Raw genomic sequence first — 27386 nt, 5'->3', positions numbered from 1 at the left:
TCATGTGGATGAATGATGCGCCTACTCTCAAAAGAGAATAAAACCACAGAACCTCCCCGCTCTTCCCCCAATACACAAACCTCATGGCACCAACCGGAGACTTTCACCGCCCTAGCCTATTTCCTTATGTGCGGGCCCTGAGAATAAGGAGCGGGAATCGGCCGAATGAGAGGGCTTCTATTCTACGGCCGCCAACTCCGCCACCAGTCTAATTTTTTTCTTTTCCCACTTTGGCCCGACCGTTTCTAGGCCCTCTGCACCACCGCGCGCCTCCCTCCAGTCTCGGCTCAAGGGCTTCGCAGAGAAGGGCCGCCCCAGCCAGCTCTGGTCCTTGGAAGGATGAGCCGCAACCCCCTCTTCACCCCTAATAATTTTTGTGTGTAAGCTTCGGAAAAGCCTCTCCAATTGACATCATCGGGACATCAACGCAACTCAAACATGCATTAATTCCAAGACCAATCAAGACAAATAGCTCTTCGGTTTGTGTTCCCGCGAACCATGCTTTCCATGATTCTTGCGGAATGCCATGTTTGCCCCGCGAAACAACGGGCCTATAAATAGTTGCCTATTTTCGGTACTTCTTTTTCTAGTTGGTCTTCATTTGTTTATATTTGTCATTGTCTTTCGTTTCCCCCCCTCCCCCGTTTCCAGTCCTCTTCTTTGCTTTCCCAGGCCTTCTCCCCCCTCCTTCTCTACTGTGCTTGTGGAATCAACAACACACTCTCCTTCTTCTTCTTCTTCTTCTTCAGGTTTGGGAGGCACCCTCTTTTTTCTCATCGTCATGTTCCAAAACTACAACCGGTCCCTATACCAAATCATTTTGGTGGGGCTTGTTTGCTTCTGCTGTCCGGGCATGTTTAATGCCTTGCAAGGTAATGTCCAGAAAACTCGCCCTCTTCCGAACCCAACTTGACAAGTTTGCTAACTCGGTTATCGCCCTTGTACTTTTCGGTGGGTGTGTATAGGCATGGGAGGTGGAGGTCAAGTGGATCACACTGTTGTCGACAGAGCCAACGCTGCCCTCTACGCCTGCTTCAGTATCTTCGGTTTCTTCAGTGGCGGTATCAACAATCTTCTCGGACCCCGACTCACCCTGCTCATCGGCACCCTTGGATACGTGCTCTATGCCGGCTCTCTCCTCTGCTACAACATCACCAGCAATGGCGGCTTTGTGGTGGCCTCGGGCGCCATCCTTGGGGTGTGCGCAGGCATGCTCTGGGCCGCTCAGGGAGCTATGATGATGAGCTATCCTGACGAGCGCAACAAGGGTCGCTACATCTCAATCTTCTGGGCTATCTTCAACATCGGAGGAGTGATCGGCGGCATCATCCCCCTGATCATCAACCTCCGGCAGACCTCCGCCGGCTCCGTCAGCAACGAGACCTACATTGCGTTCATTGTGGTGATGGCGTTGGGAGGCATGCTCACGCTGACCCTGCTCCCGCCCCACAAGGTGGTGCGCGATGACGGCTCCATGGTGGCGGTGGTGAAGTACCCCGACTGGAAGGCCGAAACCATTGCCATCCTGAAGCTGCTCACGAACTGGAAGCTGCTCGTCCTCATCCCCATGTGCTTCTCGAGCAACTTCTTCTACACCTACCAGTTCAATGCGGTCAACGGCTTCTACTTCAACGTGCGCACTCGCTCGCTTAACAACGTGATCTACTGGGGCATGCAGATTCTGGGGGCCGCCCTCTTCGGCATGTTCCTGGACTCCCCGCGGTGGAGCCGTCGGACCCGTGGCTATCTCGGGCTCGCCATCGTCTGCCTGGTCTTGCTGCCGACGTGGGCCGGAGGAGTTGCCTTCCAGGTGACCTATGAGCGTAACCAGCCCTCGCCCGCCGTGGACTGGACCGACCGCCGCTTCGGCGGCGCCTTCGTGCTCTATGCGCTCTACGGCTTGAACGATGCCCTATGGCAGGTCTTCTGCTACTGGGTGCTTGGCTCGCTTACCTCGGACTCCCAGATGCTGTCCCGCTTTGCCGGATTCTACAAGAGCTTCCAGTCCGCCGGAGCCGCCATTGCATGGAGTATCGATGGCCACGGGGTGAACTACCTGACCCAGATCATCATCAACTTTGTTTTGCTGGTCGTGTCGCTGCCGGTAGCTCTCTTTGTCATTGCAAGCATCACGGAATCAAACGGCAAGGACAGTGAGCTAGCCATGGAGAAGGTCGACAAACTTGAGCACAAAAAAACAGCCGCCAGTGAGCATACGCTCAGCCCGCCCTCATAACTCCTACCCTACTTCACACCACTCTTAATCATGCTTGTCGCGCTTTTCTAACCGCTCGCCTCCCTAACTCCGTTTATTTTATTTTATTTTATTTTTTCCTCCTAATATTTTCGAATGTATTTACCCCCATCCCTTCAGATTTGTTATTAGAATCGGACTGTGTATATTAGAAATATTCTCTCTATAATAGAAATAATGAAAGGACTATCCCATGGATCTACCAGCACGACAAGACAATTTTTTTTTCCCCACCCCCTAAGCACACGACACTTCTAGCTGAGCTGTAGAGGAGATTTTTGGCGACATGGAACGGGAGCGGTTAGCTACTCGACAAGCACGGGTGTGAATACATAGCAGCGTTGAGTTCAACGTCGCATCCTCCCCATCCCTTCCCATCGAGAAAATTTTATTTTTCATGTAGAAAAAAATTCACTTCAACATGCATAATTTGTTCTGGAGCCCGACCAGCGTTGCATCAGAGTGCAAACAGAATACACACTTCATAAAATGGAAAAATAGCCGATACATAGGGCATCACGGATACAAATTCAACCCCTATGGTCGGTCGGGCCGTGAGCCAACCACGGGCTGGCAAATCACCCCTGCGTCTCATCGCGAGTGGTTGCAATGACCATGCCATGCCTCCACCATTGTGTCATCGCGGAGAGGATGAGGTCATTGCTTGTGTGCGCAACCCCTGCTAGCGCTACCTCGTTTCCGACGCCCGAGGGATGGAGGGGCGTGCCACCAGAACCTTCAATGTCATGATACAGGGCCTCTAATAAGCCACCGTTCTCTAACAAAGCTAATTTGCACGGTGAATATTAAGAGCTGCATGGTGTGGAGTTGCGCGTGTGTCGGCTGGGCGGGGATCCGGGGGAGGGGGGGTGATCGCTCCAACAAGGTGGTGTTTCATCATGTGAGGGGGCGGCGGCCTCCTTCTCTCTTCAATCCCCCCTCCCGCTCATCTCCGGCTGCAGATTTGTAAGCGTTGGCGCAATCCCCAACCATGTGGTTTGCCAAAGCCCGGTTGACTTTCCGTGGGCTTACTGAACAAGAGTGGGTGGGGACCGAAGATCCATTTGCGAGCTGTTAGTATGAAACATATGCGCGGACGCCCCGCTTAAGGAAAGCAAAACAAAGCCCAAACCGCTTTGGAACATGAAAAGTTAATTAAAAGCCATCTGCGATCAGCCTCCTGCACTTCTAGAAAGTTTCAGACGGGGGGAAGGGAAGCGGAGAGGCTTGGCTTGACCAAAACCAAGTCAATCTCCGGCTTCAGCCTGCAGGAGTCCGCAGGAGCATCACCACATGCGGAAATCGAGGCCCTCGATTAGGCTCAGAGAGGACTGAGCGCTGGTTCTATCCATCGTGACAGCTGGTCCATGAGTGGGAGGGGAGCCCGCTTGCCCATCCGCAGCCGCCAGGATGAGAGATTACCCGACGTTCATGCAGCCATGGGTAAACGTTTCCGGGCCCCGCCTGCTGAAGGCGTCCTGCGGGGGCCGCCCCACGCTTGTGGAAGGCGATACAGGGATGGAAGGCGCGAGGCGAGCGTTTCTGCGGCGGCTTTCCAGCCAGAACAGGCCTTGCACGAGGGCCATGAAACGAGCGCGCTTTTGACTGGACTGCGAAGCGTTGGGTGGGAACCGGAAATTTTGTGGTCTGAGGATAATTTTAGCTTTGTACCTGCTTGGAGAGACAGGTTGCCGCCCATCCTGGCCGCTTTCCTTTTTCCGCCCGAGATCTCCCAGCAAAATGGTTGATCGCTGGGCGGTGGGGGCAAGCCCCTATGAGCCAGAAACAAAGGCCGTCCCCGGAAGGCTCTGCAATGCCTTGCCGTGCGGCGCGGGGAGGCGAAAGGGCCTCGACTCTGCGACAACAGAGCGAGAGCACCGGGCCGGCTGCTGGGCCGGGTGTTCCATTGGAACGGAAATTAGATTATGCTTTGCTAGTACTCGGTTGTAAAAAAAATCAAGACCTGCAACCATGACGAAAGAGCGAGGGGGGAGGAGGAGAGGGAGAGCCGCCCGAAACCATATGCTCCTCCTGCACTGTTATGTCCGGGTTAATAAGAATGTTAGCCGGATGACTCACGAGAAACGTCTGAATTTGTTCAGTTATTCCGTGCTGGGATGTGTGCCGATCTCATGCTAAACTTGAAGATCCTACAATGTTCCACAGCTTGCGCGCGAGAGTGGGCGATCGACGTTGCTTTTCTTTGCTTTTTTTTTTCTCTTTTTTCTTTTTCTTCTCCCCAAAAATTTGCAGCGGCCGTCTGAACCGTTTTTCCGCCTTCTCCTGCCTCCCTCCGCCCTCGCCATTATTTTGCCAAAGGTCGAGCCATAGTCGCCCCTGCTGACCCTCGCCAGATATTGCCCTCGCCGCCCTGTAGCCGCTCTGCTCAGCCGTCGCTTTGATTGAATTTGTTTTTTCTTCTTCGCCCATCTTCTCCTCACTGCTTCTCCCTCCATCAAGAGCCCATTTAGCCCGCTCGCCGGCCTTCCACCGTCCCCCCCCCCCATCTTGTCGACAACAGCCCTGTGCCCCCTCACTGCTGCTAGCCATCATTGGCATCTCTACCCATTACGGGGCATTTCTGCTTTGTTAGTCATCTCTCCATTTGACGCTTGGCCCTGAATTCGCCCTCCTCATTGCCGTGCTACCATCCACTCGATTTGATTACATCCATTCGCTTGCACCCGAGAGGCCTCGCAAACCCACCCTTCTACATGTTTCAATCGCAGACCGTCGGGTACCCCTCCTACCATTATGATCATCGCCGTCCACTCTACAGCGGTTACAAATCTTGCGCATCACATTGTAAAACTTACACACTCGATCCTCGCTACGTGAGCGGTATGCCATCGAATCTGACCTCCTCTGCCACCACCACCACCTCCTCCCCCTCCGTAGGAGTCATTTCGTCTCCGGTGCCATCCTCGCCTGCAACCTCCAGACCCCTCTCGCCGCCTTCGGTCTCCTCTCCTCCCTTGTCAAAACATCTGCGTCGCACCCATCGCCGCTCCAACGCAGTATGGGGTCTGGAGGCCTTTATGCCACCGCCTCCGCCCCCGCCCCCCCCCTCTTCCTCCCAGCCCCGGCAATCGCGCCAACCCGGCGGGCTGGTGCCATAGAGTATCTCCCTTTTTTCCTCTCCTCCGTCATCATGCCGCTTTCATCATTGGTTTCTTTTCTCCTCTTTTAATGTTATTTCTCGTGATTTTGCACTTGATTTCTCCCCTAATTGTTTTGTCATGATTCTCCCCTTTTTTTATTATTCCATTTTCTGTTTGTACATAAGGTCCGGGAACAGTACTATTGTCTATTTCTCCTATTTCTTTTTATTTGAAATATATAATTTTTTTCCAAGAATAGTATTTTTTCTGCCTAACTCCCCTCCCCCCCCCCTCCTCCCGAATAAGCAATTTCCCTACGTAATGCCTGAATAGGGAAGGGAGAGGGCGGGAGAAGGGGAAGGTGACGTTAAAGCGGAGAAGCTTCGTGTACCAGTGTCTGTAGGATCTCGAGGAGGGGGAACCGATCTCAGCTCAGCGATGCGCTTTTATTGCTTAGACGGATCCGAGGCCTGCAAATCCATCGAATCGAGCCGGGGCCATTGGGCGTTTTTGATTCGGGAATGCCCCCTCTCGCCCGCTCGCACCAGCACCTCTGCCCCCCCCCCCCCTTAGCATCGCTGGCTTACCCGGTCAGCGATGGTAACCCTCGCATCCATATTCGTCCTCGCCGTGAGACAAGATGCAAAAAACGTGGAGGATAAGGTTGGGTTCAGCAATCAGCTACTGGTGCGGCGATTTCTCCTCGCTCGCTCTTCCCCATCTCTTTGCGTGACAAACAATTCCTCGGAAAATCCACGAACCTGACAAGACACAAAGTTTCGTGTGCAAGGATGGAGGGCTGTTTTTTTTTCTCTCACTGTAACGTTACCATGTCCCTCCTCGCTCTCTTGTTGTGTAATGACCTGATGTTTGTTTATTTCAGGCTGACTAGCTTGGCCAGCCCCTGAGGGAGAGAGGGCGTGAACCCAGCAGGTTTGGAGAAGCGCAAAGCAGAAGCCCCTCATCCTTCCATGATCCAATGAACTTTATATATTAGATTACATTACGTCCGTTAAGATTAGTCGCTACAAAAGTCACCACGGTCCCAGACCCCTATGGTGAAGCGCCAGCGCGACGCCCTCACAAGCCAGTGCGAGGGTGGGCGCGCACGCGGCGATAGCCGTAATGCCTGGAGCGGTAAGGCTTAGAGGCGTGCGCGCCCTTGTTTTTCATCTTTCTTCCTTTGGCCTTGGGCCGTTTTCCCTTGCCTTTCTTCGCCTTCTTCGCCTTCTTCGCATAGCCTTGCGGGCGGGCTTTCACCACTACCACCACCGGCTTCGCGGTCTTGACCACCGTCTGCACCGGAGCGGTTCCTTGCTGCGGCCGGTTGGCGGGGTTTCGCTGAATCTCCCCCTTTGGGTTAGAGGGCTTGGTGGCCGCGGGCTTGGCCTGCGGGGGCGCGGGAGCGTTCTGGACCTTGCCTCCAGTCCCCCCGCTCAGTCTTGCTCCTCCGATGCCGATGGAGGAGAGCGGACGGAGCACATTCTGCGCGAAGGCCCCAATGACATTGCCTAGTGGAAAAACAAAAACACGCCTCGGTCATCGTCCCTTCACTCCATCAGAGAGGGGGAGGTACTTACCGGGGGGATCGTACTCGCAGACGTACATGGGATGAATCGGCAGGCTGGGGCAAGGATTGAATCCGCACCCGATCCTCTTCGTGTCGCGCCAGACAATCTGCGTGAAGTGCCCAGTGTTCAGCGAGAATTGGGCCTTGGCGAAATTGAACGCTCCGATCTCGCCCTTGTACCAACTCTCCTCTACCGCCGCCCGCCAGCTCGACGACCCCCACGCCAGGTTCTCGCCGAACTTTCCGTGGCTGTGCTCCATGCGGCACTGGTTGGCCCAGGACTGGGCCGCATTCGCCAGGGAATCGCTCCAGGTGAGCGGGGGAGCCCCGTGGCGGGCGCGGAGACGGTTGTGAGCGTCGAGGATAGTGGCAATATCGCCCTGCGATAGCGAAGCGACGGGCTGAGGCGCATGGAAGGCGGCCATAAGGAAGCCGAGAGCCAGACCAGTGGCAGAGAGCTTCATCATGGTGATAATAAAAAAGTAAAAAAAAAATAAGGAGCGAAGGCTTGCCAAATAAAAAGAGATAAATTAGGTATGAAGGAGGGGAAGGGAGGGGAAGGGAGAGAAGGCGGGATGCGGGGATGGTTAAGGAAAGAAAAGGAAACGAAAGGAAAGGATCTTCCGGTTATATAGGGGAGAGGCGAGAGGAAAGGAGGAAAGAAAGTTAATAAAGGAGAAATGAAGGTGAAGGGAGGGAGAATAAACTTGAGATGTTAGGGTAGGACATGAATAATTGACCATCAGAAATCAAAGACATTTTGGAGATTTTCATCGAAGGGATGGCCCAGGTACCCTATCAGCGTGCAATTTGGATAATGAGGAGCGTAATATAGATAGGTGAAAGGCAAGGCATTCAAATTCAGATGTATCAGTTTTGTCAAGCATCTGAAACATCGGTTGCTTAAAGAAGAAAGGCAATGCTGGGTCCATAAGTCCTCCAGTTTGGATGCTTCCTCTCTGTCGAAGCGGTCCATGTAGACACCCTCCCTTTCCACCATCTTAGCGTTCCTGATTTGAGATGCTATCTGATCCTCTCGTCACTCCGAAAGCCGGCCGAGCTAGCCAATGCAGTTTAGTAATCCTCTTCATCATGCAGTCATGGATGGGAGGTGAGGCTGCCCAAGATGGTAAGAGAGTTGCACCGAATCAAGTGGAAATAATTAATATGATAAGAAGAATAGCAGGCGAGTATTCGACAAAGCTCGGAAAAATTCAATATTCATCAAAGCTCTGCGTGATGAACATTGTGTATCGCTAAAAGACGTCTCGGATTGTTTCATCATAATACCGAAAAACAAAATGGAGTGTGTATGGGATGGGTCTGGCTTAGCTTAAGGGGACATGGTAAACTGGCTGGGAAGCATCGTAGTGGTGGATTGGATAAGTAGAGCTGGAACACGACACAACTATCCACGTCAATTTAAGGAGGGCAGAAGACACCAAGCAGCATCGGTTCATCTTCCGATTCACCCGCCAGCTCCAACTTGCATGCTTGATATACACCCTAGCATACAGAATAAAAATAACTCTCCCACTTGGCTATAGGCAGAGTCGAGACAAGCAGTGTCCATTAACCCGAGGGGCAGGATGTTCCATTGCTTTCATCTTGATCCGAGAGGGCTCATCCACCTTCAGGCTTGTAAAATTCCCACGGTTATTCAATCCCTGTTGATGCCCGCTCCATCATACATGCAAACGTGACATATTAAGCTTACTCATTCCCAAAAGTTTATAGGGCATATGCTTTCCTTATACTTCTCATAACGCTTCGTCTAAATTTAGCCTACCACGCATTCAATTTCCATTAGATGCTGATGGCTCCCGAGTTCGGCCAAGAGTGGGCCGCTGAGAATGAAGCCGAACCTTGGTCGAAGAAGAGGATGGCCATGACGTGCGGTTTAGTCGAACCCGAGAATAAGGCCTGAGGCAGGAGCCAGCCTTCGAACTCCCCGAAATGAAGGAAAAGTTAATTTTGGAGCCACTTGATTTTTTAATAGAAGGCCGGAGTTGCTTGGCTGCGTTGCTTTCAATGGAGGTCCTGTGATATGCAGCCGTGTAGCGCTCACGAGGGGAGGGGGAGGGGCAAGGGGATGTTTATCCATCGGATGACTAACAAGTTTTGTTTGATAACCAAATGCAGGAACCGCAAAAGCGCTGAAGAAGAGATGAGTATTCCTGTGGCCAATACCCATTATGTGATGGATTTTGACACAAACGTTGTCAACTTTACATCTGCGACCGCCACCGGAAATCAGAGAGCAACTTAAATTCCCGCGCTTGTTTTCATTTGTTCGAAATTATAAATATTCTCTCCCCTCGTCCAGTATCTCCCCCTACTTTCTCACACCTTGTGTTTTCATCCCATCTCCAATGTCGACCCAGAACTTCTCCATCCCCGCCAATCTCACATCCGACGCCGCCCTCAATGGGAATGCTTCCCAGGGAACTTTCAACGTCAAGACGGGTCTTGCACAAATGTTAAAGGCAAGTAAATTAAACAAACAATTCATCTTGATAAACATCGTTCTTTTTCGCTGATCAATGTCGGCCGATCTATGTAGGGTGGAGTCATCATGGATGTCGTCAATCCTGAGCAGGCCCGCATTGCCGAGGAGGCCGGTGCATGCGCCGTCATGGCCCTGGAGCGGGTCCCCGCCGACATCCGAAAGGAGGGAGGAGTTGCACGCATGTCGGATCCCAAAATGATCAAGGAGATCAAAGAGGCCGTCACCATTCCAGTGATGGCTAAAGTGCGCATTGGTCACTTCGTCGAGGCCCAGGTACCTTCATGATTACTATTGCCATGTTAACCATGGATTGTATGACTCATTGTCCCCCTTTTGTTTACCTCTCTCTCCCCCTGCTCTCCGGCGTAAATCTCGAAGATTCTTGAGGCAATTGGCATCGATTACATTGATGAATCTGAGGTATTGACCCCGGCAGACGAGCAGCACCATGTCAACAAGCAGACCTTCAAGGTTCCCTTCGTATGCGGGGCTAAGAACCTGGGAGAGGCCCTGCGACGAATTGGCGAGGGCGCCGCTATGATCCGCACCAAGGGTGAGGCTGGAACTGGCAATGTGGTGGAAGCCGTAAGGCACATGCGCACCGTGAATGCAGAGATCCGCCGTGCTTCCGCCATGTCCGAGGAGGAGCTCTACTCCTACGCGAAGGAACTGCAGGCTCCCTTCCACTTGCTCAAGGAGACCGCTCGCCTCGGTCGTCTCCCCGTGGTGAACTTCGCCGCCGGTGGTGTCGCTACTCCTGCGGATGCCGCCATGATGATGCAGCTCGGATGCGACGGAGTGTTTGTTGGATCCGGCATCTTCAAGTCGGGCGACCCGGTGAAGCGTGCGCGCGCTATCGTCCAGGCCGTGACCCACTACAACGACCCCGTGAAGTTGGCCGAGATCTCCGAGGATCTAGGGGAGCCCATGGTCGGCATCAACTGCAGCACCCTGCCTGACGAGCAGAAGATGGCGAAGCGCGGCTGGTAAATCGGCGGTCCGCGATGGAGCAAAAGCAAGAAGAGAAAAAAAAAAACTAACAAAGACAAAATTTAGAACGCTTCCTAAACATTACCTGTATTGTGTTTATTGATGACTGTTTTGGGTTTATAGTATATATATATAATGTTTCCCCTATATTTTAAACAATGTCTATGATGCATATCCTTTTGTCAAGGCCGCCCTTTCCTCTCTTTGCTCTGAAGTCAAAATCCTCCCTCCCCAATCCACTCTCGTCATCATGCTCCCGCTACAAGCCAACTCAGCCAAGGCATTAGACCTATCTAAGTTTATTTTTGGAGGCTTAGCCTCGCTTTCCCACGAGCTCAGAACTGTAAATTCGGCCTTGCGTATGAAATTCACCACTCGCGCCCAGGCTCTTTCATTCCGCGACATTCTGACAAATTTCTCGCACCCTCGACTCTCATGCCTCTCCTAGCCCAAAGCCAAAAGTATCCCGCCAAGAAGCACTGCCAGAAGGTGGCTGCACAGCTTGGCGAGAAGAAAGGATTCTTCTACCTACGCGGTGAGGTGACTCGCTGCCGCCACGATACCGATGTAGGAACCCTGTGCGAATTTGCCGTACAAGATGGCTCGACACTAACCCTTCTCTTTCCATTCAGCTCGAGCTACCATTCCGTCAGGAATCCAATTTCCAATACCTCACCGGTACTTGCTTCCCTGCCTTTCCATTGCTTTCATGTCTCTACCTTTCGACTCCGAATTTTTCTAATCTTTCTTTCTATTGCTCGGTAAATAGGCATTAACAAGCCCGGATTCCACCTCCTCTACGATCTTGCGGCTGATAAGCTCACCATCATCGTGCCCGATGTTCATGAGGACGAGATTGTGTGGTGCGGAGCCCCTCCCTCAATCGATGAACTCAAGTCCCAGTACGAGGCCGACGACATGGTCTATGAGGCACAGCTTCCCGCTCTGCTCGACTCCGCGCAGCCCGAGGTGATCCACACCCTCCCCTTCACAGACGTCTCTGCGCTCAGCAACCACCGTATGGCCATTAATACGGACTCCCTGGTGCACGCGTCCCAGGAGGCTCGCCTTACCAAGGACGAGCACGAGATTGAGCTGATGCGCTTTGTAAACCATGTCTCGTCCGATGCACACGTGGCACTGATGCGGGCCGTGCGCAACGGCAAATCGGAAAATGACTTGGACGCCCTCTTCCGGTACGAGTGCGCGCGCAAGGGCGCCAAATTCCCAGCCTACAATCCGATCGTGGGCTGCGGCGAGAACACGGCCGTGCTGCACTATGTGGACAATTCGGCGCCCTTGGGCGATGGCCAGATGTTGCTGGTGGATGCCGGCGGTGAATACCAGTGCTATGCGGCTGACATTACCCGGTAGGCCCCTTGTGTTGTTTTTCTCTCCCCCCAGGACATCAAGAACCCTAACCGCCGCGTTTATCTAATTCGCATTATCCACACGTTATATTATCCAGCACCTATCCTGTCAACGGTAAGTTTACCGAGGAGCAGCGCATCATCTACGAGACCGTGCTGGAGATGCAGCAAGCGGTCATTGATGCGATCAAGCCCGGAGTGGCCTGGGAGGATATGCACCGCCTTGCACTGCGCGTGTGCTGTCGCCGCTTGAAGGAGGCGGGTCTCCTCGTGGGGTCCGAGGAGGAGCTCTTGGCAAATTTCATTCCCAACCTCTTCTTCGTCCACGGCCTGGGCCACTCCATCGGACTGGACGTGCACGACAGCATCAAGGCATCGTACCCACCTGGTGTGGAACGCATTAATGAGCCGGGCATCCGCTACTTGCGGATGCGCCGCAATCTCGAGGAGGGCATGGTCGTGACGGTGGAGCCGGGCGTGTACTTCTGCGAGCACATCATCCGACCCGCCCTCAACGACGAGCGCCGCCGCTTCATCAACCTGGAGCAGCTCGAGCGATTCCGCCCCGTTGGCGGAGTCCGCATTGAGGATTGCGTGGTGGTGCGTGCCACTGGCGTCGACAACCTGACTACCGCACCCAAGACGGTCAAGGACATTGAGGCCGTGATGGCGCAGTAACGGGGTCATGATCATGAGGGGCTGCTTTTTTTTCCTGTTTTTGTAAGGTCGCTATATCCAGTATCAATAATAATTTAAGTTAAGCAGCATACCTTGTGTTCAAATTTCGATGAGTGTACACAAACTTTAACCCCCACACCAAGCTGCATGGCGATGTGTAGCTGGTTTCATTCTTCCCAGTTCTTTCTGGGCCGTATCCAAAGATACAGGATGAAAACCTGGCGTTTTGCATCCTGCCTCATTAGAAAAACTTGTCTATGCGCTTAGACATCTCACCACCCCAAACTCCTCTCCTGAGTGCAATGTTTTCCATCGCCTGCCCGTATAGGTTTGAGAATATCTCCGTGTTCCGCCATACTTGCCCTATGAGGTGCCGCCTATTTTTATTGAAGACCGGTATAAGCCCCCTCCCAGTAGGTAGTCAGGGAATGGGATTCCCGATTGTGGAAGACAGATTAGAGTTATTCATCGGACCCCCTTAATTAAGCTCCTATTCGTGCCTCCACCTCTATTCACTAAAGTTATATTGGACATGGTTCGGGTGGTGCATTGCGCTGGGGGTGGGGGGGAGGGCAGATACCCCCTCTCTCCTCTTATCAATTTCATCGCCCTACCTCTTCGGTTAGTGACTTCCCTCGTGCGCTATTGCACACTAAGCCTCGCCGGGAGATATCTATTTTCTGCTCGCTTCGCCGAGGGATGAGGGCCTCATCTCAGCCATAATTTCTTGGCTAGTATACCTTCATTGCGGATGGAACTCTCCCAAGCTTGCTGTCGGAGATTGCTCATTTGTGGAGGGGGACAACCGATAACGATCACAGAGTAGGATCCAAACCTCTTCACCTCGCTCCTCTGCACTGTGTCAGCATCCTAGGTATACTCAAAATGCGAGTTCTATATTCGTCTCACTTTACTTTTCCCACGTAGGGTCTCTCTCCGCAATAGAGCGATTAGCCTTATTTTTCTATTTTTCGAGAAACAAAAACAAATACGTTATACTATGAGTATAGGGGAAGATTGAAATAGCGCATGGGATAATAAACAAATTGAAATCTTAATCCATGTGAAAATATCTCTATTGCTGTCGGCATTCTCACACTGGCTTTTGTAGTTTGCCCCAGAAATGCCCTTCACCCGAAGGTTTGCTACTCTTTTAGCCCATGCAGGAAATTGGGGGGGGGGGGAGGGAGGACAGTCGGGAATGGCTAAAGAGGGGAGTGGGTCGTCTAGCATTTAAACTCGCCAAAGCTATGGAGAGCCTCTTCCGTCCCTATAGGAAGCGCTTCTCCACTGGATGCAGGAAGGAAGTTTACCGAACTTGCATGGTCGCACCGGCTGACTGAGCCAAGACGCAAGCCTTCCGTGCTGAAACTATACATCTTTGCGCAGCGGAGCTAGTGGGTGCTGCGAACGACTTCCTCGAAGAGTTTCTCTTCGCTGATTAGGCTTGTAGCTGTGTCTCCGAAGACGCAGTCGCAAGCACAAGCTACAGATAGGCAGCGCTCTTCCGGAGCCGTTTGTGTAGGTTTCAACTAGGTTTCGCCTTTCACCAGACAATTTCTCACAAGAATTTCCATTTAGACCACACCTAATATAACCTTTTCTTCATTTGAGAGGGCAAAACCAGGTCAAGTTGAAGAAGGCCTCAACAAGGTACAATTACAGTAAGGCAAGGCTGTCAAACCGATGGTGGGTTCTGGGTGACTAATCTAACAAACCCAAAGTACATTCTGCACAAATTAATGGGGAAGGCGGCCTAACCATATAGGAGTGGCCCTTGTCTAAAGAGCCGTGACGTCTACCTGAGTCTGATGGGTTTGAAGGTCAGGCCAATCCTTCCATTGAGAGATTCAAGTCTCCGCCCTATGAGTTATTTGGGCTGCCTAGATTTCAATAAACATCGAATGGCTTGGATTCATTATTCATGATAAAGCTTAAATTGAGCATTTTAGCCTTAGGTCGAATAAGGAAATATGCTAATAATGGGGCCTAAAATGTTTCCCCCCTCCATCTTCGCCATTTCCAGCCTTTATTTTCCAGTGCGACACTGCTTCCTAGTTCTACTCTTTCGCCGTCTCTCCAACGCTGGGACCTGTCGCTCAGGCCAATGTCGTCATGCCCTGGCACTATCCTCGTAGAGATGTTATTATTTGAGGGCACAAACAAGTGGGGGCTGAATAGGCCAAGCAATCGACAACAGATCAAAAAGCAGCCCTAGTAATAAATGAAATAAATAGTAAAGGCAGTGGAGAACGAAAACAAAAACAAACACCAACAAGAGAAAACAAAAACAAATCTTGTTCATATTTTGCCTAGGGGCTGCTTTTTTTCTCTCCTCCCTCTTTGTGTAGGGTGGGCACGCAGCTGCTCTCAGAGGGCCGGCCTCACACCTGATCCGGAAACTCTAAAGTTTCTTCCTCTTTTGTTATCCCCTGGAAACGTAAAATGCATTCTTGCTGCCCATGCATCTAATAAAAAGCTCATCACTGGTTGATCATGAACTAATCCAGATAGAAATGACGGGGGGAAATTAGTTCGCGGTTTCCCATTCAATTCTGTACTATGAGATAATTGAAGATACAAGGGGGGGTTAGGGGGAAGGAGGATCGGACAGCTGGATCGGAAGTGGTCGTCATGGCCGTCCGGAGTTCAATGACTTGTAAAGGGCGTCAAGATCGAAAAGATCAAGGCCGGCTTGCCTCCATGCATGCGGCGAGGGGTTGATTTCCACTGACACGCGGCTCTCTGTGAAATGCCTCCGGCTAGCCGACCTGGATAAAAATAAGCAGGCAGGCGAGTCGCGTATATTCATACTGCCCAAAACAAGGTTATCAGTGATCTCTCCTGTATCATATGACCAGAACCACTTTCTCGCAGCAACGCGATGCATAAAATCGATATAAGGTGTGCAAAGGGGAGTGGAATGTGGGAATTATTTGGGTAAGGGGAGGGGGATATTGGAGGTGAATTGGAAAAGAAACTGAACGCGGGTCAAACAGGTCTTGCGATGATATCACACAAGTGCATACTTGTAAGAGGTGCTAAATGCCAGATTCACTCTAGATAAGGGTCGTACTGCATAGGGAGAGAGGGTGGGAACCTTCCAGATTCTTGGTAGCGGCTGCAATAGATGAAAAACTCTAGTTTAACAAATCCAGTCCCGTCACCTGACTCGTCTGACATCATCGCCAACAAGAAGTAAAATTCGAATAGCCATACTTTTCCATCTATGGCTAAAGGTGTTGGAGTGGTGAGAACCAGAAAATTTATTTAAAGTGAGCTCCTTGGACCAAAGAGAGAGGAGAAACCACATTTGCATTTCCATCATTTTTCATCACCTTCTCGCACGTCTCTCTTCCCCCCAATTTCCTGCTGGACCCGATAAGAACTCAAGCAACTCTCTAGTCCACACCGTCTCCTGTTCTCTCCCCTTCTCCTCCTCTTCTCGATTCCCATTCGCTCTTCCCAACACACGCCTACCTCTCCCACCATGACCAGCAAGTGTATTCGGTCTCACCCCTCCACCTGCGGTTGGAAGGTGTCTTGTGAGCTTTGTCAGGAATGGTACTTTTCCGTTTCATCCCATTTCTCTCCTCCCCCTCGCCAAACATAGCTAGGGCGGTCAACTAAGACGAGCGCGCTACTTTTTCTGACCGTTTTATTTTTTGTCTTTACTTATTTGTGCGTAGGCTTCCAAACCACAAGCCTAGTTGTCCACGCTATGGCCTTCATCCTGACCAGTGGCCACCCACCCACCACTTACTGTTGTGCCGAAAGGCCTGACCCCGGGGCCATTAACGGCACCTCTGTGCTCCAAAGCCGCCAAGTGACTTACCACGCCCCTATTAAAACGCTGGACGATATAATATATCTAAGAAAATGCATTTTGTTTGTCTGTGTGTGTGCTTTTTATGATAACTTTTTTTTGTATTTCAAACATTGTGAGTCCATCTTCATCAAAACTTGTCTCTTTTTTTCATTTTCTTTTTTTAATGTGTACGCTTTTTTACTTTCTCCTCGCTTGCTCCATTATGTTATGCTATTCAATTTCTTGTATGTTATATTCTCTTTTCTTCGCCTCTTCTTACCTTATCTAGTGGGCATCCATAACTATGCGTCTATTACCATCTCCTACCCCCCCCACTGCCACCCCCTAGCATAAAATTCCAAAAAAGAGAGAGAGAGAAAAGAAAAGAGCTACGTGGTGAAATAGACATCAAAAATAAATTCGCAGCAGACCATTGTTGTGATTTTGGATGGTGTTTACTTTTTTTTCCTCTTTTTCTTGTTTTAATAAACCAAATAGATAAGTGTATAAATTATAGATAAACTCAAGCAAATCCCATGGAAATTCTAACACTTAAGCCGGGAATCAACTCGAAGAGGACAGGAATAGTGCACACGGCATGCCAACCGATCCCGGCGTAAACTATGAGCTTGGTCACAATGTCAACATCGTATCTCAAGGGTATATCTTCACCAATGCGTTTGTCCTCGCCGTTCGCCGTCACTGGCTTGCCCTTAACGGAGTCTGTGAACCCGTTGGGTTTAGCAGCGGCAAGGATGTGTTTTTCCGAGTGCGATTGCCTTCGCTTACGGAAATCGCGTTCGTCGGCAGGTGCATCTGGGTTCAGCTCTGGGAGGTGAATGACGGATGGCACGCGTCCGATGGGCTCGTCGTGCAGCGAGCGGTAGTCCTTTGCGGCGACCTCAAAATTGCGGTGAGGAAGGTTGAGCGAGCGATAGATGGGAGGGAGCAAGAAATAGCAAGCCTTTTTGGCAACAAGGCGCCAGATAAAGAGGACAATAATGCCTAGAGTAGAGATGTTTTTCACCGAATTAATTCCATATCATCTGGGTAAGAGGGGTGCGGTGGGGGGGGGGGGGAGGGAGAGGCGGAAAAACCTTCATAGAGAGAGAACACCTACCAAAAACGATGCGCATCACCGAGCCGGCAACACCAATGGCTCCGACATCATATGGGACCGTGGCCACCGTTGGAGTCGACCAAGCATAAGGTGTTTTAGCAAAATACCAGCTGCCACCGAGCACACCGAATATCACAGACGTAAAGCAGACGCTATCCTCAAAGCAGGGACACCGGTCGACGGGATCCGGGTGCACCCACACAAGCAGAAGACCTGCGGCAACAAAGAAGAGCGGGGCCCATATGCCCCACCCACTCTCGAAGAGGAAATTCTCGATGATGAGATGGAATTTCAACTGCAGAGCCCAGAGTCCGGCGCCAATGGTGATTCCGCCAATGACGTCCGTCAGGCTGTGCATCCCGCAGTAGAGCCGCCCAAAAACCACACTAAAGCAGTAGAATGCGATGAGAGCAACCAGAAAAGGCGAGGGTGAGGAAGTAGCGCTAAGGAGATGCGAGAGGAAAAACAGCGAGATGGAGACTGAATTGGTGGAGTGGGTCGACGGGAATCCATACTCGGCGCTGGTGGAGCTAGAGAGGGAGAGACGAATCAGGGGGGGAGCAAACGGACGCGGGAGGCAGAGAAAATCCTTGAGAAGAGAGCTTAGTATGACCCCACACCCACTGAGCATCACAAGCCTAAGTTAGGGCCACAGGCAGAAGGATTAATTCACCGTCAAGAGTGGCTAGAGCCAGCACATCAGCCAACTTACCCTCGCCCATACTCAGAGTACCCAAACCAGAAGAGGAGCGGTAGCATCACCATGAAAAATGTATGCGTTCCCAGGTTTGCAGTCCACATGAAAAAATCATCTAACACCGGATACCGCACTGCTCTCTATGTTTCATCGAAACAACGCACAATTCCATTTAGATCCATTCCTGCAATAGAAGCAAAGGGTCCCATCACTATCATACCTGAAAACGAGCAAGTATATCGGTTTCGGCTCTTACCAGCGGGACGAGGCATCTCCGAGCCCAAGCCCGCGGCCAAAAGAGCACTTTGTCATAATACTCATCTGGTTGCGTTCCGGCATCTATGGGGATGTCTGAGGGTTTGGTTTGTTTCTGGTGATGTGTCATTACTTATACACTGGATTTATGTATTATTAGATCATACAGGCATTAAGAAGATTATATTCTAAACAAATCATATGCAAAGAGTCCCATTCAAAGGTCTGCGTTTCGAGGTCTGAATATGAAAAACATAAATTCTAACTTTCGTTAGCTTAGCCACTCAACAGTCATACAGAGCGTGAAGAAAGAGTGCTTTGCACCATGAGCCGAATAAAATTGGCCACTTGCAGTATTCTTCATTTCATAATGTCAATTATGAAAAAAAAAAGAAATCCTATTGACCGTTGGGGAATGTTAAAAGTTCATCCGTCACCTCAAAATATTAAAAAAAAATCCAACCGAGAAAATAAAAGAGTGTAGAAAAAAGAGGGGGAATATACACATAAAAAGCCGTGGAAAAACAAGGGGGGAGGGGGAGATTTAAAAGGTGGAGCCTTCGGGGGGCTGCGGCAGCTTCCTGTTGTGAGGGTTCGCCATTTCCCTGGAATAGGCAGGAAGGGTCATCAGAATATAGACAACTATTGCGAGATCCTTTTATTCTACAATGGTTTGTATTTTACCTTCGCAGCTCGGTCAAGACCGTCTCCATCGAATACGACCGTCTCCATGAGTTAAGACACCCCAGTCGAGAAGGTTCCACACGGCCTGTCTGTTGGTTGACACATGGCAGATTGATACGCGACACGAAAAAGACCTGCGGAGGAGAATCAGGGTAATTCTCGTCACAATGGAGGCGAAGGCTATAGATGCGATTTTCGTGAACAGTCTAGTCAAGCAAAGGAATGCATGGAGGATGTGAGATCAGAGGGCTATGGGAGAGGGTAGGAGGTGTACAAACATGGGAAGGGCCTAGAATCGTTCCGTTCCAATTCGTCATCATAATATCATCTCCATCTGCAAGGCCATAGCTACATGTTCTGTCTCCAAGACCCTTTTCGCCCTTTTCTAGTTCCTCTAGAAGTCGGAAGTTGCGGGGAACTACATCGAGGTGATTAATGATAGGATTTGAAGGGGAAAAAAATAATAGATCATGGAGTTCGAGGAAACATTCGTGAATACGCATCCAGAAAAAACAACATGTCTGATGCATTACCTTTTGCATTCGCCATCGGCCTGATTCTAGAACAACTTCGAGGAGGATTGATGAAGAAGTGTGTCGATGAAAGAGAAAAAAAGTGAAAAGATGATAAATCAAGTTTCTTTTTTCACTTTAGGTTGAGCAAATTTTAGAGTGTCAAATCCAACCCCTGAATTTGTAGTAAATAGGCCACTGAAATGGATTACTACGATAGGCGAGTCCTAAAAATACAACAAGAGAATAAAGTGGGCCCCTCCTCGTCTCTCTGAACACGGGCTACTTCCTCTTTCTACAGCAGCCTTCTTCCTCTCCTATAGCGTCCAGAGCCGTGTATTTTTCCATGTTATAGGAATACGACAATTTTCTCTTCCCACTCTTATAGGGGCCCATTGCCACCCCGCTATCAATATGACCGCCTGATTGAGATAAAAGAGCCAGAGTTAGGGATAAGAGGACCCAATGCTGCCCTCTTATTTTCTTCACTTATTTTTCCATTTGAGAGTCCTTATGTTATTTTTACTTTTGCAGCATTCAATGCATTGCTCTATGCCCATTCGACAAACTCTGGAATTCTCGATTCTATAGCGACTGGCAGAGTTGGGATTGAGTAATGGGAAAAACCCACTTCTTCTTCTCAATATGGCTTTGTGCCAAGTAAATCGACACGAATTCAAGCAGTCACCAAAACCCTGTATTGAACGCACGTTTAGGGAAGAAGGGGAAGCCCAGTAGCGGCAGTAGGGAAAGCGGTCTTAGTATAGCTCTCGGGCTCGCTATCTGGTGCATATCGAACTTGTATTTTTGCACGCCCGTTTTCTTTATTGATTGCTCATTACTGCTGTACCTCTCGTCTCACTCTGCCCCCTGTTTGGGAACATGAAAATATGCAACCAGGCAAGACTTGGAAACCTGCAAGGGCCAAAGAATCGTGCTGGCTTTGAAACAGAACTCTCAACCCTAGGTCATGACTATTAGACCTTGTTGGCCTAATTCTCTTAGTCTTATCACTCTCATTCTCCTACATAATATACAAAAAGTATTTTATAGACACCTCAGGCTACGGATATGATCCGGGATTCTTTGGTCAAGAAGAGGGGGCCTATAGCACTAGAAACCTCCCCATTACAATCCAATGTAGATAATAAAGGAGGATCTTTTTGCCTGGACCGGATGCTATATTTGACCAAACTCCAACTTCAAGGAGGATAGGACGTTTTGCAATTTATTGTAGTGGTGTAGAGTGGGATGGCATGAAGCTCAGAATTTGCCCAAGGTTTCGGCGGGGTGACAGCAGTTAATGTTTAGTATGATGCCAAATACAAATCAAGAAAAGAAAACAACGGAAACGAAAAAGATAACAAATTACGAGATCTGGAGCATAAGTTGCAGAGGACAAAAGCATACCTCGACTAATATTATATTATTCAGAAACTCTAGCCAGTTTATTTGAAGAAGCCCTTGTGCTTATGTCCATAGTGGTGATGGTGATGTCCATGACCGCCACCGAAAATCTTGCCAGCTGCAGACGCAAGCAATGCTCCACCAATACCACCCGCGGCCAACGCACCAAACTTGCCCATACCGCTTACACCGCCTTGCTGCTGAGGGGGTGGATAGTAGCCGCCGCTCCCTCCTTGCGCAGGATAATACTGCTGCTGGTTGGGTTTCGGTTTCGTGAAATAATGGGCCGCAGCCATACCCACTCCTGCACCAACAAGGTTGCCCATTAGGCCCTTCTCTTGCTGCTCCTGTCCTTGGCCCGGAACTTGGCCTGGAACTTGGGCTCCGCCGTAGGAAGAGGATTCACCCGCACCACCAGGGTGTGGCTGCCCAGGATAGGGAGCTGCTCCGCCTTGTGGGGGTAGGGGCTGGCCATATGGGCTTGACTGGCCGCCCTGCTGGGGGTAGGGACTCCCAGCTGGCGGATAGGGAGATGATTGCGGGGGATATGCTTGCGGCTCCGGGAAGGCACCTTTTGTGTCGGGGGTTGGCATTCCACCTGCATTATTTCCAGGCATCATGAATCCACCAGGACCAGAAGTAGATTGATTTCCACCCGGCATGGAGAATCCTCCGGCGCCCGGTCCCGCGGGCATTGCTACGTTCGTCGAGGGAGAATTGGTGCCAGGCATGCTCATGGGAGAGGGCATGCCATGGGCGGGGGCGGGATAGGGGGAGGATGTAGTTGGGGTTTGGCGTGGATCATCCCAGGTGATGTAGGGAGGATTTCGAGTTGTGTCGACGTAGTAGGGGCGCTGAGATGCCTGGTCCCATTGCTCAATCCTGGTGGAGAGAGCGGGCCGGGATTAGTCATGAATTGAAAATCAAGAAAATTTGAAAAGTAATTTACCATCCTGGAGGGAGAGGGCGTTGTTCAGTCATTTATAATTTGGATTGTATGTGAGTGATTCGAAAAGAAAAAATGAAAATGAAGAGAAGTGTACAAAGGCTACAAAGGTGGAGAAAATGGGCCAATTTATGAGCTTGGCTGGGTGGAAATAGAATCTTTAGAAAATTCTATAGCCACCCTCAACAAATTATGGTTGGATAGTCACAATTGACTACTAAACACTAATTGCGCGTAGAGGTGACTTTAACTTTGTGCTAACGCGTTCGATCCTTAATATTTCAAGCATGTCGATGGCGAAATGGGTGGAGACTCATCTCCATTCACAGCTGTCCAAGCTTCCACGCGCCGATACTTTTGTTCTCCACACCGCTTGTACACGCTCTACTCCAACCCGCCCTCTCTATTCCTCTGACAAAACGGCTATCGAAGATAAAGAAAATACATGGCGATGTCGCGAGAGCTTATTCATTCTCGGTTGGCGATCCCCTTCAAATAATAAGAATCAGGGCGAAAAGGGAGAAAATGAAGGGAGCAATTTAAAGAAATTCGGAGAAGAAAGCGAGAAAATTATCGAACGTACCAAGCAAGATGAAGAGGTGTTAATTAGCGCTCTTAATGTATACGAATATGTGTTCAACGAAGACGGAAAAAGCTTGCCAAGCCGTATCATATACATCTCCAAAGTGGACTCCTCTGGTAACTACCCATACCGCTCATCCATTTCTCCAACCAAGGCTCTAGTCGTTGCGTATTTGCGTTCTCTTACCTCCACTTGCAAAGCTTATTCTTCCACAAAAGTGCACGTGTTTGCAAGGGCGCAGAGGCAGTACCTCTTCGCAGGAAGTGGGGAGAACCCAATGAAGCGTGTTGCCGGAGATCGGCGTCTCGCCATCTGGTGGCTTGACGTGTTAGCTGGAATAATACCCAGTGGCAACGAAACAAAGAGCGGTACTGAGGGGATGCATCTGAGTGGAGTGAAAGCCAGAGGCTGGTGGTTTATTCCTGGTTCGTTTTCCCAGCTTGAGGCGCAAGCAATCCTCCGTTATACCCTTGCAACTGCAACCAACGAGGCAGATAAGCAGCCGTTTGTGTGGACGTATGGCTATCCCTACCCCAAATTGGCTCGCGCACACGTGGCTATTCCTCGGTTCGAGGACGATCCTAAAGCGCGGATACTCCAGAATTACAATGCAATGGACGAAAACGAGGAGGGAAATGAAAACCGAAAAGGAGGCAGTGTTGAGGAGTTCTGGGAAGTGCTCAGTGTAGGTGAGGAATGCGGTGCAGGGCGAGTAACCGGGTTTTATGTAGTAGAACTTGGGCATGAAACAGCGCTAGGAGAAAGAGCGGACGAGGCTGCTTCAAAGGAAGGGAATTCCACGCTATCCACAACTGAACACGTTAATGGCGAGCTATCGGCTGAGGTGTTCACACGAGTCGTCAACGACTTTCTTTCCCTCGACTTTTCCTCACAAGAGCACTCTATAGCATCGACAAAGCGTTGGTACAGAATATCGCAGAAACTGGGGTTGCCAACTCCAGCAATAATACGCGTGGAAGGCTCAAACACGGCCCAGGAGCAGGATGTTAAAGCGGCCTATAAGGAGAGTGAGAAAAGAAAAATGGAGCCTGTGGCTGTTAACGTGCTTGGGGCAGGGTTCATCAAACGAAAGAAAACCTAGGGTTGAGTACGTCCCTGCATCCTACTCTCGCAGAATGGATCCAAGTGAATCACCCAAACTTGATGGATCCAGAGTCGATTATCCTCACTTTAAATAAGGAATCGCCCCACCTCTCCATTGTCAATACACACTAGCCATTTTTTATCGTTGACCACCATTTTTTAATCCTTGTACTGTGTAGACTAATTTCTTTGTTAATAAAATCGCCGGAAACTTATGTAACGTGGAGATTTGTTTAGGCTCTGAAGGAGAGATAGAAAGTTTTATCTAGCTGAATGGTATTTCGCTTAATAGAAAGGCATCGACATAGAGTTGGATTTTGTTTAAACAAATAAAATCCATAGAAGAAATAGGTTGTCACACTGTGCTCGAGCTCCCTGAAATTCAGGTTTGTGGTGAAGGACTTCCGTGCCAGATAACTGGGGGGAAAAGCAAAATTGAAGACACATATCTGGCAAGAGAATAATGCCGAAGGCCTAGGTGGGGTGGAAAATCAAAACGGCGCCTGCCATCCCTTCTCTAAATATATAGACGCTAACCAAAGGGAGTTTGTTCGATCAAACATTTGTGACTGCATTTGGCAATTCTCAAGTATATCCCATTTTCCACAGTAGAATATCCTGGGCTGTGTAACGAAGAGGACAGAATTGAAACGGTTAACTTAAAGAAGGAAAGAGAGGAAAAGATTTTGATCGCTAGATCTGGTCTACCCTATTCTATACTCTGTTTTTGACGGAATTAAGCGCATATATTTATTTCTTACTGAGGTAGCAAGCCTATCATCATCTGATTTTTCCCGCGAATTAGCGAAATAACCTTGTGATTCGGCTTAGATCGACGACACGCTTTAGAACTAGACATCTCTTACAATGAAAGGGCTCAAAGGAGTCGTATCCTTTTTATTTTACAGTCTTTATCTTATAAGACTTCTGATTCTCTCTATATGTTTCGAATGTCCATCCTTAACTCTTTGCTAACAGCTCTCAAGAAATAAAGGTAACAACGACCAGCAGAAACATGGGCAAAAGCTGCAGGGATCCAACTCCAAGAATGGCAACGGGCATAAGCGTGGTGGTGGGGCGAGCGGAGGAAGCCAAAAACAACAAGCCCCGCGACGCTCTAACTCATGGTCCTCTTCCTCTTCATCAAAATCGGCGAAGGGGTCTTCAACCCCCGTAATCGTAGTGAATAGCAGTGGATTAAATAGCGTAAATGACCTGTTTTTAAACCTTTCATTGGAATATAATACTGAACGGCCCGACCACTCAGACATACACTAGCGATGCGCCTAATCCAAACGCGAAACAGGGGGATAGGGAGTTATCCAAAAACGGGCCGCTCGGTCGAATGCGCAGTGCACCCAAGGACACCTTAGCATTTGTCAAACCTCCTCGGCGGCAACGCTCCTCACGCTTCCACACGACTGAGAGTGAGCCCGTAAAGCTAGAGAAACTGGCAGGATTCTACGGTAGTGATTGGCCCAGAATTTCGCGTGAATTGCCGCATTCTAATATGAATCACTTTCCCTCTGCTTAATACTGATAGAGGTGAACCAGAGTGCACGGCAAGAGCTGTTGCTAAGAAAACTTCGTCAATGCTCCGTGGTGTTCGATTTCAATGATGCATCTGCCGACCTTGAGGGCAAGGAGATTAAGCGACATACGCTAACAGAAATTCTAGAGTACATCAGCTTGAACAGAAACGTGCTTACCGAGCCTGTTTATTCCGGGATTGTGTCCATGGTAGCCCTATTTATCCAAACCTTCGTTGAATTGGTTCAATTTACTTATGTCGGTTATATTGGGCACCCTCTAGTTTTCCTCTAATCTTTTCCGCACAATACCTCCGCAAACCAACCCGGTTGGAGACGCCTTCGATCCCGAGGAGGACGAGCCGGTGCTCGATCTCGCATGGCCTCACCTGCAGATTGTATACGAAATATTCTTGCGATTTGTCGAGTCTCCCGAATTCAATACTTCCATAGGCAAAAAATATATTGATCAACGGTTTATTATCCAGGTACGCATTGGCCTCTTTGCCATGCATATAGCTCCAATATTCCAAGCCTGTAACCTCTCCTCTTCCCCTTTCAAGCTCCTTGATCTATTTGATAGTGAGGATCCACGTGAGCGAGACTTTTTGAAAACCACCCTCCATCGAATCTACGGCAAATTCCTTAACCATCGGGCTTTCATACGAAAGTGGATCAACAACATATTTTTTCAGTTTATCTATGAGACTGAAAGGCATAATGGCATTGCAGAGTTGCTGGAAATTTTGGGAAGGTGATGCGTCTCTCAATTCTGCTGCTAGCCCTCTCTTTATTAACTTGGGCCTCCTTTTCGGCTATATTTTATTGTATAGTATCATTAACGGGTTTGCTCTGCCTCTACGAGAAGAGCACAAAGTTTTTCTGGCCCGCACACTCATTCCATTACACAAGTCGAAGTCACTCGCCCTTTATCATCCACAGCTTGCCTATTGTATTGTACAATTCCTGGAGAAGGATCCTTCACTTACCCAAGAGGTATAACTTTATACCTATGATCTTCCCTACACAACTAACGAGATATTTAACACTGCTCTCCTTTAAAAGGTTATTCATGGCTTGCTTCGTTTTTGGCCCAAGACTAATAGTTCAAAAGAGGTGATGTTTTTGCACGAGATTGAGGAAATCCTCGATGCCATCGACCCGCACGAATTCCTGAATATTCAAGTGCCCCTCTTTCAGCAGATTGCACAATGCATCAATCGACCTCATTTTCAGGTAAACATTGGAAAAAATAATATAGGCATGAAAATCCATTGGCAATCTAACCTGGATACTTACCCGCCTTTACTTCTCCGCTACAGGTGGCTGAAAGGGCACTGTTATTTTGGAGCAACGACTACATTGCCAAGCTCATGACGGACAATGTGGAGGTTATAATGCCGATTGTATTTCCCGCGCTATATCAGAATTCGAAGGGCCATTGGAATCGGTATGGCACTCATGAATGGAATCGTGATGAAACCTAAACTCATCATTTATGTTATGGCAGCAATATCCATAATTTAATCTTCAATGCCCTCAAATTCTTTATGAATGTTAATCCTCAGCTCTTCGATCAATGCACAAATCAGTTCAAGCAGAACAAGGCCGAGTAAGTGTCACTATGCTATATTTGTTCGGATGCAACGGAATTAAACAGGAATTCCCATCTCGCCTCCAGAGAGAAGCAAAAACTAAAGGAACGAGAGTTAATATGGCAAAAGTTGGAGCAACATGCATTGCGAAATGCTATGCAACAAGACATGTCTCCTCCCAGCTCCGCGGTGGAGGTCGCTAAGATACCAGAGTCGAATATGGGAGCGGATGAATACATGAATTCATCCTCGTCTTTGAGTAGTTTAAGTAAGGGCCAGCGATACGTTTCCATGATATCACAATAATCCTAACTTGTGTGGAATTTTTTTGGGTGTAGTGAATGAGGAAGCAGGCTCAGAGAAGCCGGAAAAGCCTACGGACGAAGAACATTCAAAAAAACTAAAGGAACATGGGGATTTTCAGGGTGAACTGGTATCTACCCTATTTTTCCTCCCGAGCTGACTAGCTTGCTCAGACTGTTATTTTCTTTTAGCAACGTTTCGACGGGAATCCCACACTAGAGCCACAAATTCGACGCAAGTCGATGATCCCGGTGGACGAGCGGGTGGCCAACGAGCTCTCGCGACACCGTAGCCTGGAAGAAGTAGTGGGCACTGAGGCATTGGCGGTGACTAAGGCTGAAACCTTAGATGAACAGTACGCTACTTCCTGA

At 49.5% G+C, this 27386-nt stretch overlaps 12 protein-coding genes across 12 annotated transcripts; 6 read left to right on the top strand and 6 right to left on the bottom strand.

The window, feature by feature from the left end:
* Window positions 1-781: 781 nt before the first annotated feature.
* VTP21DRAFT_2952 (uncharacterized protein) lies at window positions 782-2236 on the top strand (the record flags this gene model as incomplete). The annotated part of the gene is made up of 2 exons (XM_069393201.1): window positions 782-872; window positions 966-2236. 2 exons carry the CDS (start codon window positions 782-784, stop codon window positions 2234-2236), a joined length of 1362 nt encoding a protein of 453 aa, XP_069249562.1.
* Window positions 2237-2832: 596 nt separating this feature from the next.
* VTP21DRAFT_2951 (uncharacterized protein) lies at window positions 2833-4161 on the bottom strand (the record flags this gene model as incomplete). The annotated part of the gene is made up of 5 exons (XM_069393200.1): window positions 2833-3041; window positions 3245-3285; window positions 3545-3598; window positions 3677-4026; window positions 4117-4161. The coding sequence occupies 5 exons, from the start codon at window positions 4159-4161 to the stop codon at window positions 2833-2835; spliced, it is 699 nt and encodes a 232-aa protein (XP_069249561.1).
* A 223-nt stretch (window positions 4162-4384) lies between these two features.
* On the bottom strand, window positions 4385-4807 carry VTP21DRAFT_2950 (uncharacterized protein; the record flags this gene model as incomplete). Its single annotated transcript, XM_069393199.1, has 1 exon — window positions 4385-4807. The coding sequence occupies one exon, from the start codon at window positions 4805-4807 to the stop codon at window positions 4385-4387; it is 423 nt and encodes a 140-aa protein (XP_069249560.1).
* A 161-nt stretch (window positions 4808-4968) lies between these two features.
* On the top strand, window positions 4969-5373 carry VTP21DRAFT_2949 (uncharacterized protein; the record flags this gene model as incomplete). The annotated part of the gene is made up of 1 exon (XM_069393197.1): window positions 4969-5373. The coding sequence occupies one exon, from the start codon at window positions 4969-4971 to the stop codon at window positions 5371-5373; it is 405 nt and encodes a 134-aa protein (XP_069249559.1).
* A 1062-nt stretch (window positions 5374-6435) lies between these two features.
* Window positions 6436-7392, bottom strand: VTP21DRAFT_2948 (uncharacterized protein; the record flags this gene model as incomplete). Its single annotated transcript, XM_069393196.1, has 2 exons — window positions 6436-6866; window positions 6936-7392. 2 exons carry the CDS (start codon window positions 7390-7392, stop codon window positions 6436-6438), a joined length of 888 nt encoding a protein of 295 aa, XP_069249558.1.
* Window positions 7393-9297: 1905 nt separating this feature from the next.
* Window positions 9298-10424, top strand: VTP21DRAFT_2947 (uncharacterized protein; the record flags this gene model as incomplete). The annotated part of the gene is made up of 3 exons (XM_069393195.1): window positions 9298-9411; window positions 9489-9707; window positions 9813-10424. 3 exons carry the CDS (start codon window positions 9298-9300, stop codon window positions 10422-10424), a joined length of 945 nt encoding a protein of 314 aa, XP_069249557.1.
* A 435-nt stretch (window positions 10425-10859) lies between these two features.
* VTP21DRAFT_2946 (uncharacterized protein) lies at window positions 10860-12472 on the top strand (the record flags this gene model as incomplete). Its single annotated transcript, XM_069393194.1, has 4 exons — window positions 10860-10991; window positions 11057-11102; window positions 11194-11794; window positions 11893-12472. 4 exons carry the CDS (start codon window positions 10860-10862, stop codon window positions 12470-12472), a joined length of 1359 nt encoding a protein of 452 aa, XP_069249556.1.
* Window positions 12473-16803: 4331 nt separating this feature from the next.
* On the bottom strand, window positions 16804-18482 carry VTP21DRAFT_2945 (uncharacterized protein; the record flags this gene model as incomplete). The annotated part of the gene is made up of 4 exons (XM_069393193.1): window positions 16804-17285; window positions 17401-18038; window positions 18113-18237; window positions 18318-18482. 4 exons carry the CDS (start codon window positions 18480-18482, stop codon window positions 16804-16806), a joined length of 1410 nt encoding a protein of 469 aa, XP_069249555.1.
* Window positions 18483-18896: 414 nt separating this feature from the next.
* On the bottom strand, window positions 18897-19585 carry VTP21DRAFT_2944 (uncharacterized protein; the record flags this gene model as incomplete). Its single annotated transcript, XM_069393192.1, has 4 exons — window positions 18897-18957; window positions 19037-19242; window positions 19315-19454; window positions 19570-19585. The coding sequence occupies 4 exons, from the start codon at window positions 19583-19585 to the stop codon at window positions 18897-18899; spliced, it is 423 nt and encodes a 140-aa protein (XP_069249554.1).
* A 1411-nt stretch (window positions 19586-20996) lies between these two features.
* On the bottom strand, window positions 20997-21936 carry VTP21DRAFT_2943 (uncharacterized protein; the record flags this gene model as incomplete). Its single annotated transcript, XM_069393191.1, has 2 exons — window positions 20997-21837; window positions 21905-21936. 2 exons carry the CDS (start codon window positions 21934-21936, stop codon window positions 20997-20999), a joined length of 873 nt encoding a protein of 290 aa, XP_069249553.1.
* Window positions 21937-22188: 252 nt separating this feature from the next.
* VTP21DRAFT_2942 (uncharacterized protein) lies at window positions 22189-23586 on the top strand (the record flags this gene model as incomplete). The annotated part of the gene is made up of 1 exon (XM_069393190.1): window positions 22189-23586. One exon carries the CDS (start codon window positions 22189-22191, stop codon window positions 23584-23586), a length of 1398 nt encoding a protein of 465 aa, XP_069249552.1.
* Window positions 23587-24455: 869 nt separating this feature from the next.
* VTP21DRAFT_2941 (uncharacterized protein) lies at window positions 24456-27386 on the top strand (the record flags this gene model as incomplete). Its single annotated transcript, XM_069393189.1, has 13 exons — window positions 24456-24476; window positions 24567-24794; window positions 24856-25054; window positions 25132-25328; window positions 25402-25605; window positions 25681-25871; window positions 25951-26113; window positions 26183-26353; window positions 26440-26567; window positions 26628-26729; window positions 26799-26980; window positions 27051-27145; window positions 27207-27386. The coding sequence occupies 13 exons, from the start codon at window positions 24456-24458 to the stop codon at window positions 27384-27386; spliced, it is 2061 nt and encodes a 686-aa protein (XP_069249551.1).

This window comes from Calcarisporiella thermophila (genome assembly GCF_041956535.1).
Source record: "Calcarisporiella thermophila strain CBS 279.70 unplaced genomic scaffold VTP21scaffold_16, whole genome shotgun sequence".
NCBI lineage: Eukaryota > Fungi > Calcarisporiellomycota > Calcarisporiellomycetes > Calcarisporiellales > Calcarisporiellaceae > Calcarisporiella > Calcarisporiella thermophila.
Note: the sequence above shows the minus strand (reverse complement) of the source record. Positions and strands in the feature narration are given on the sequence as shown.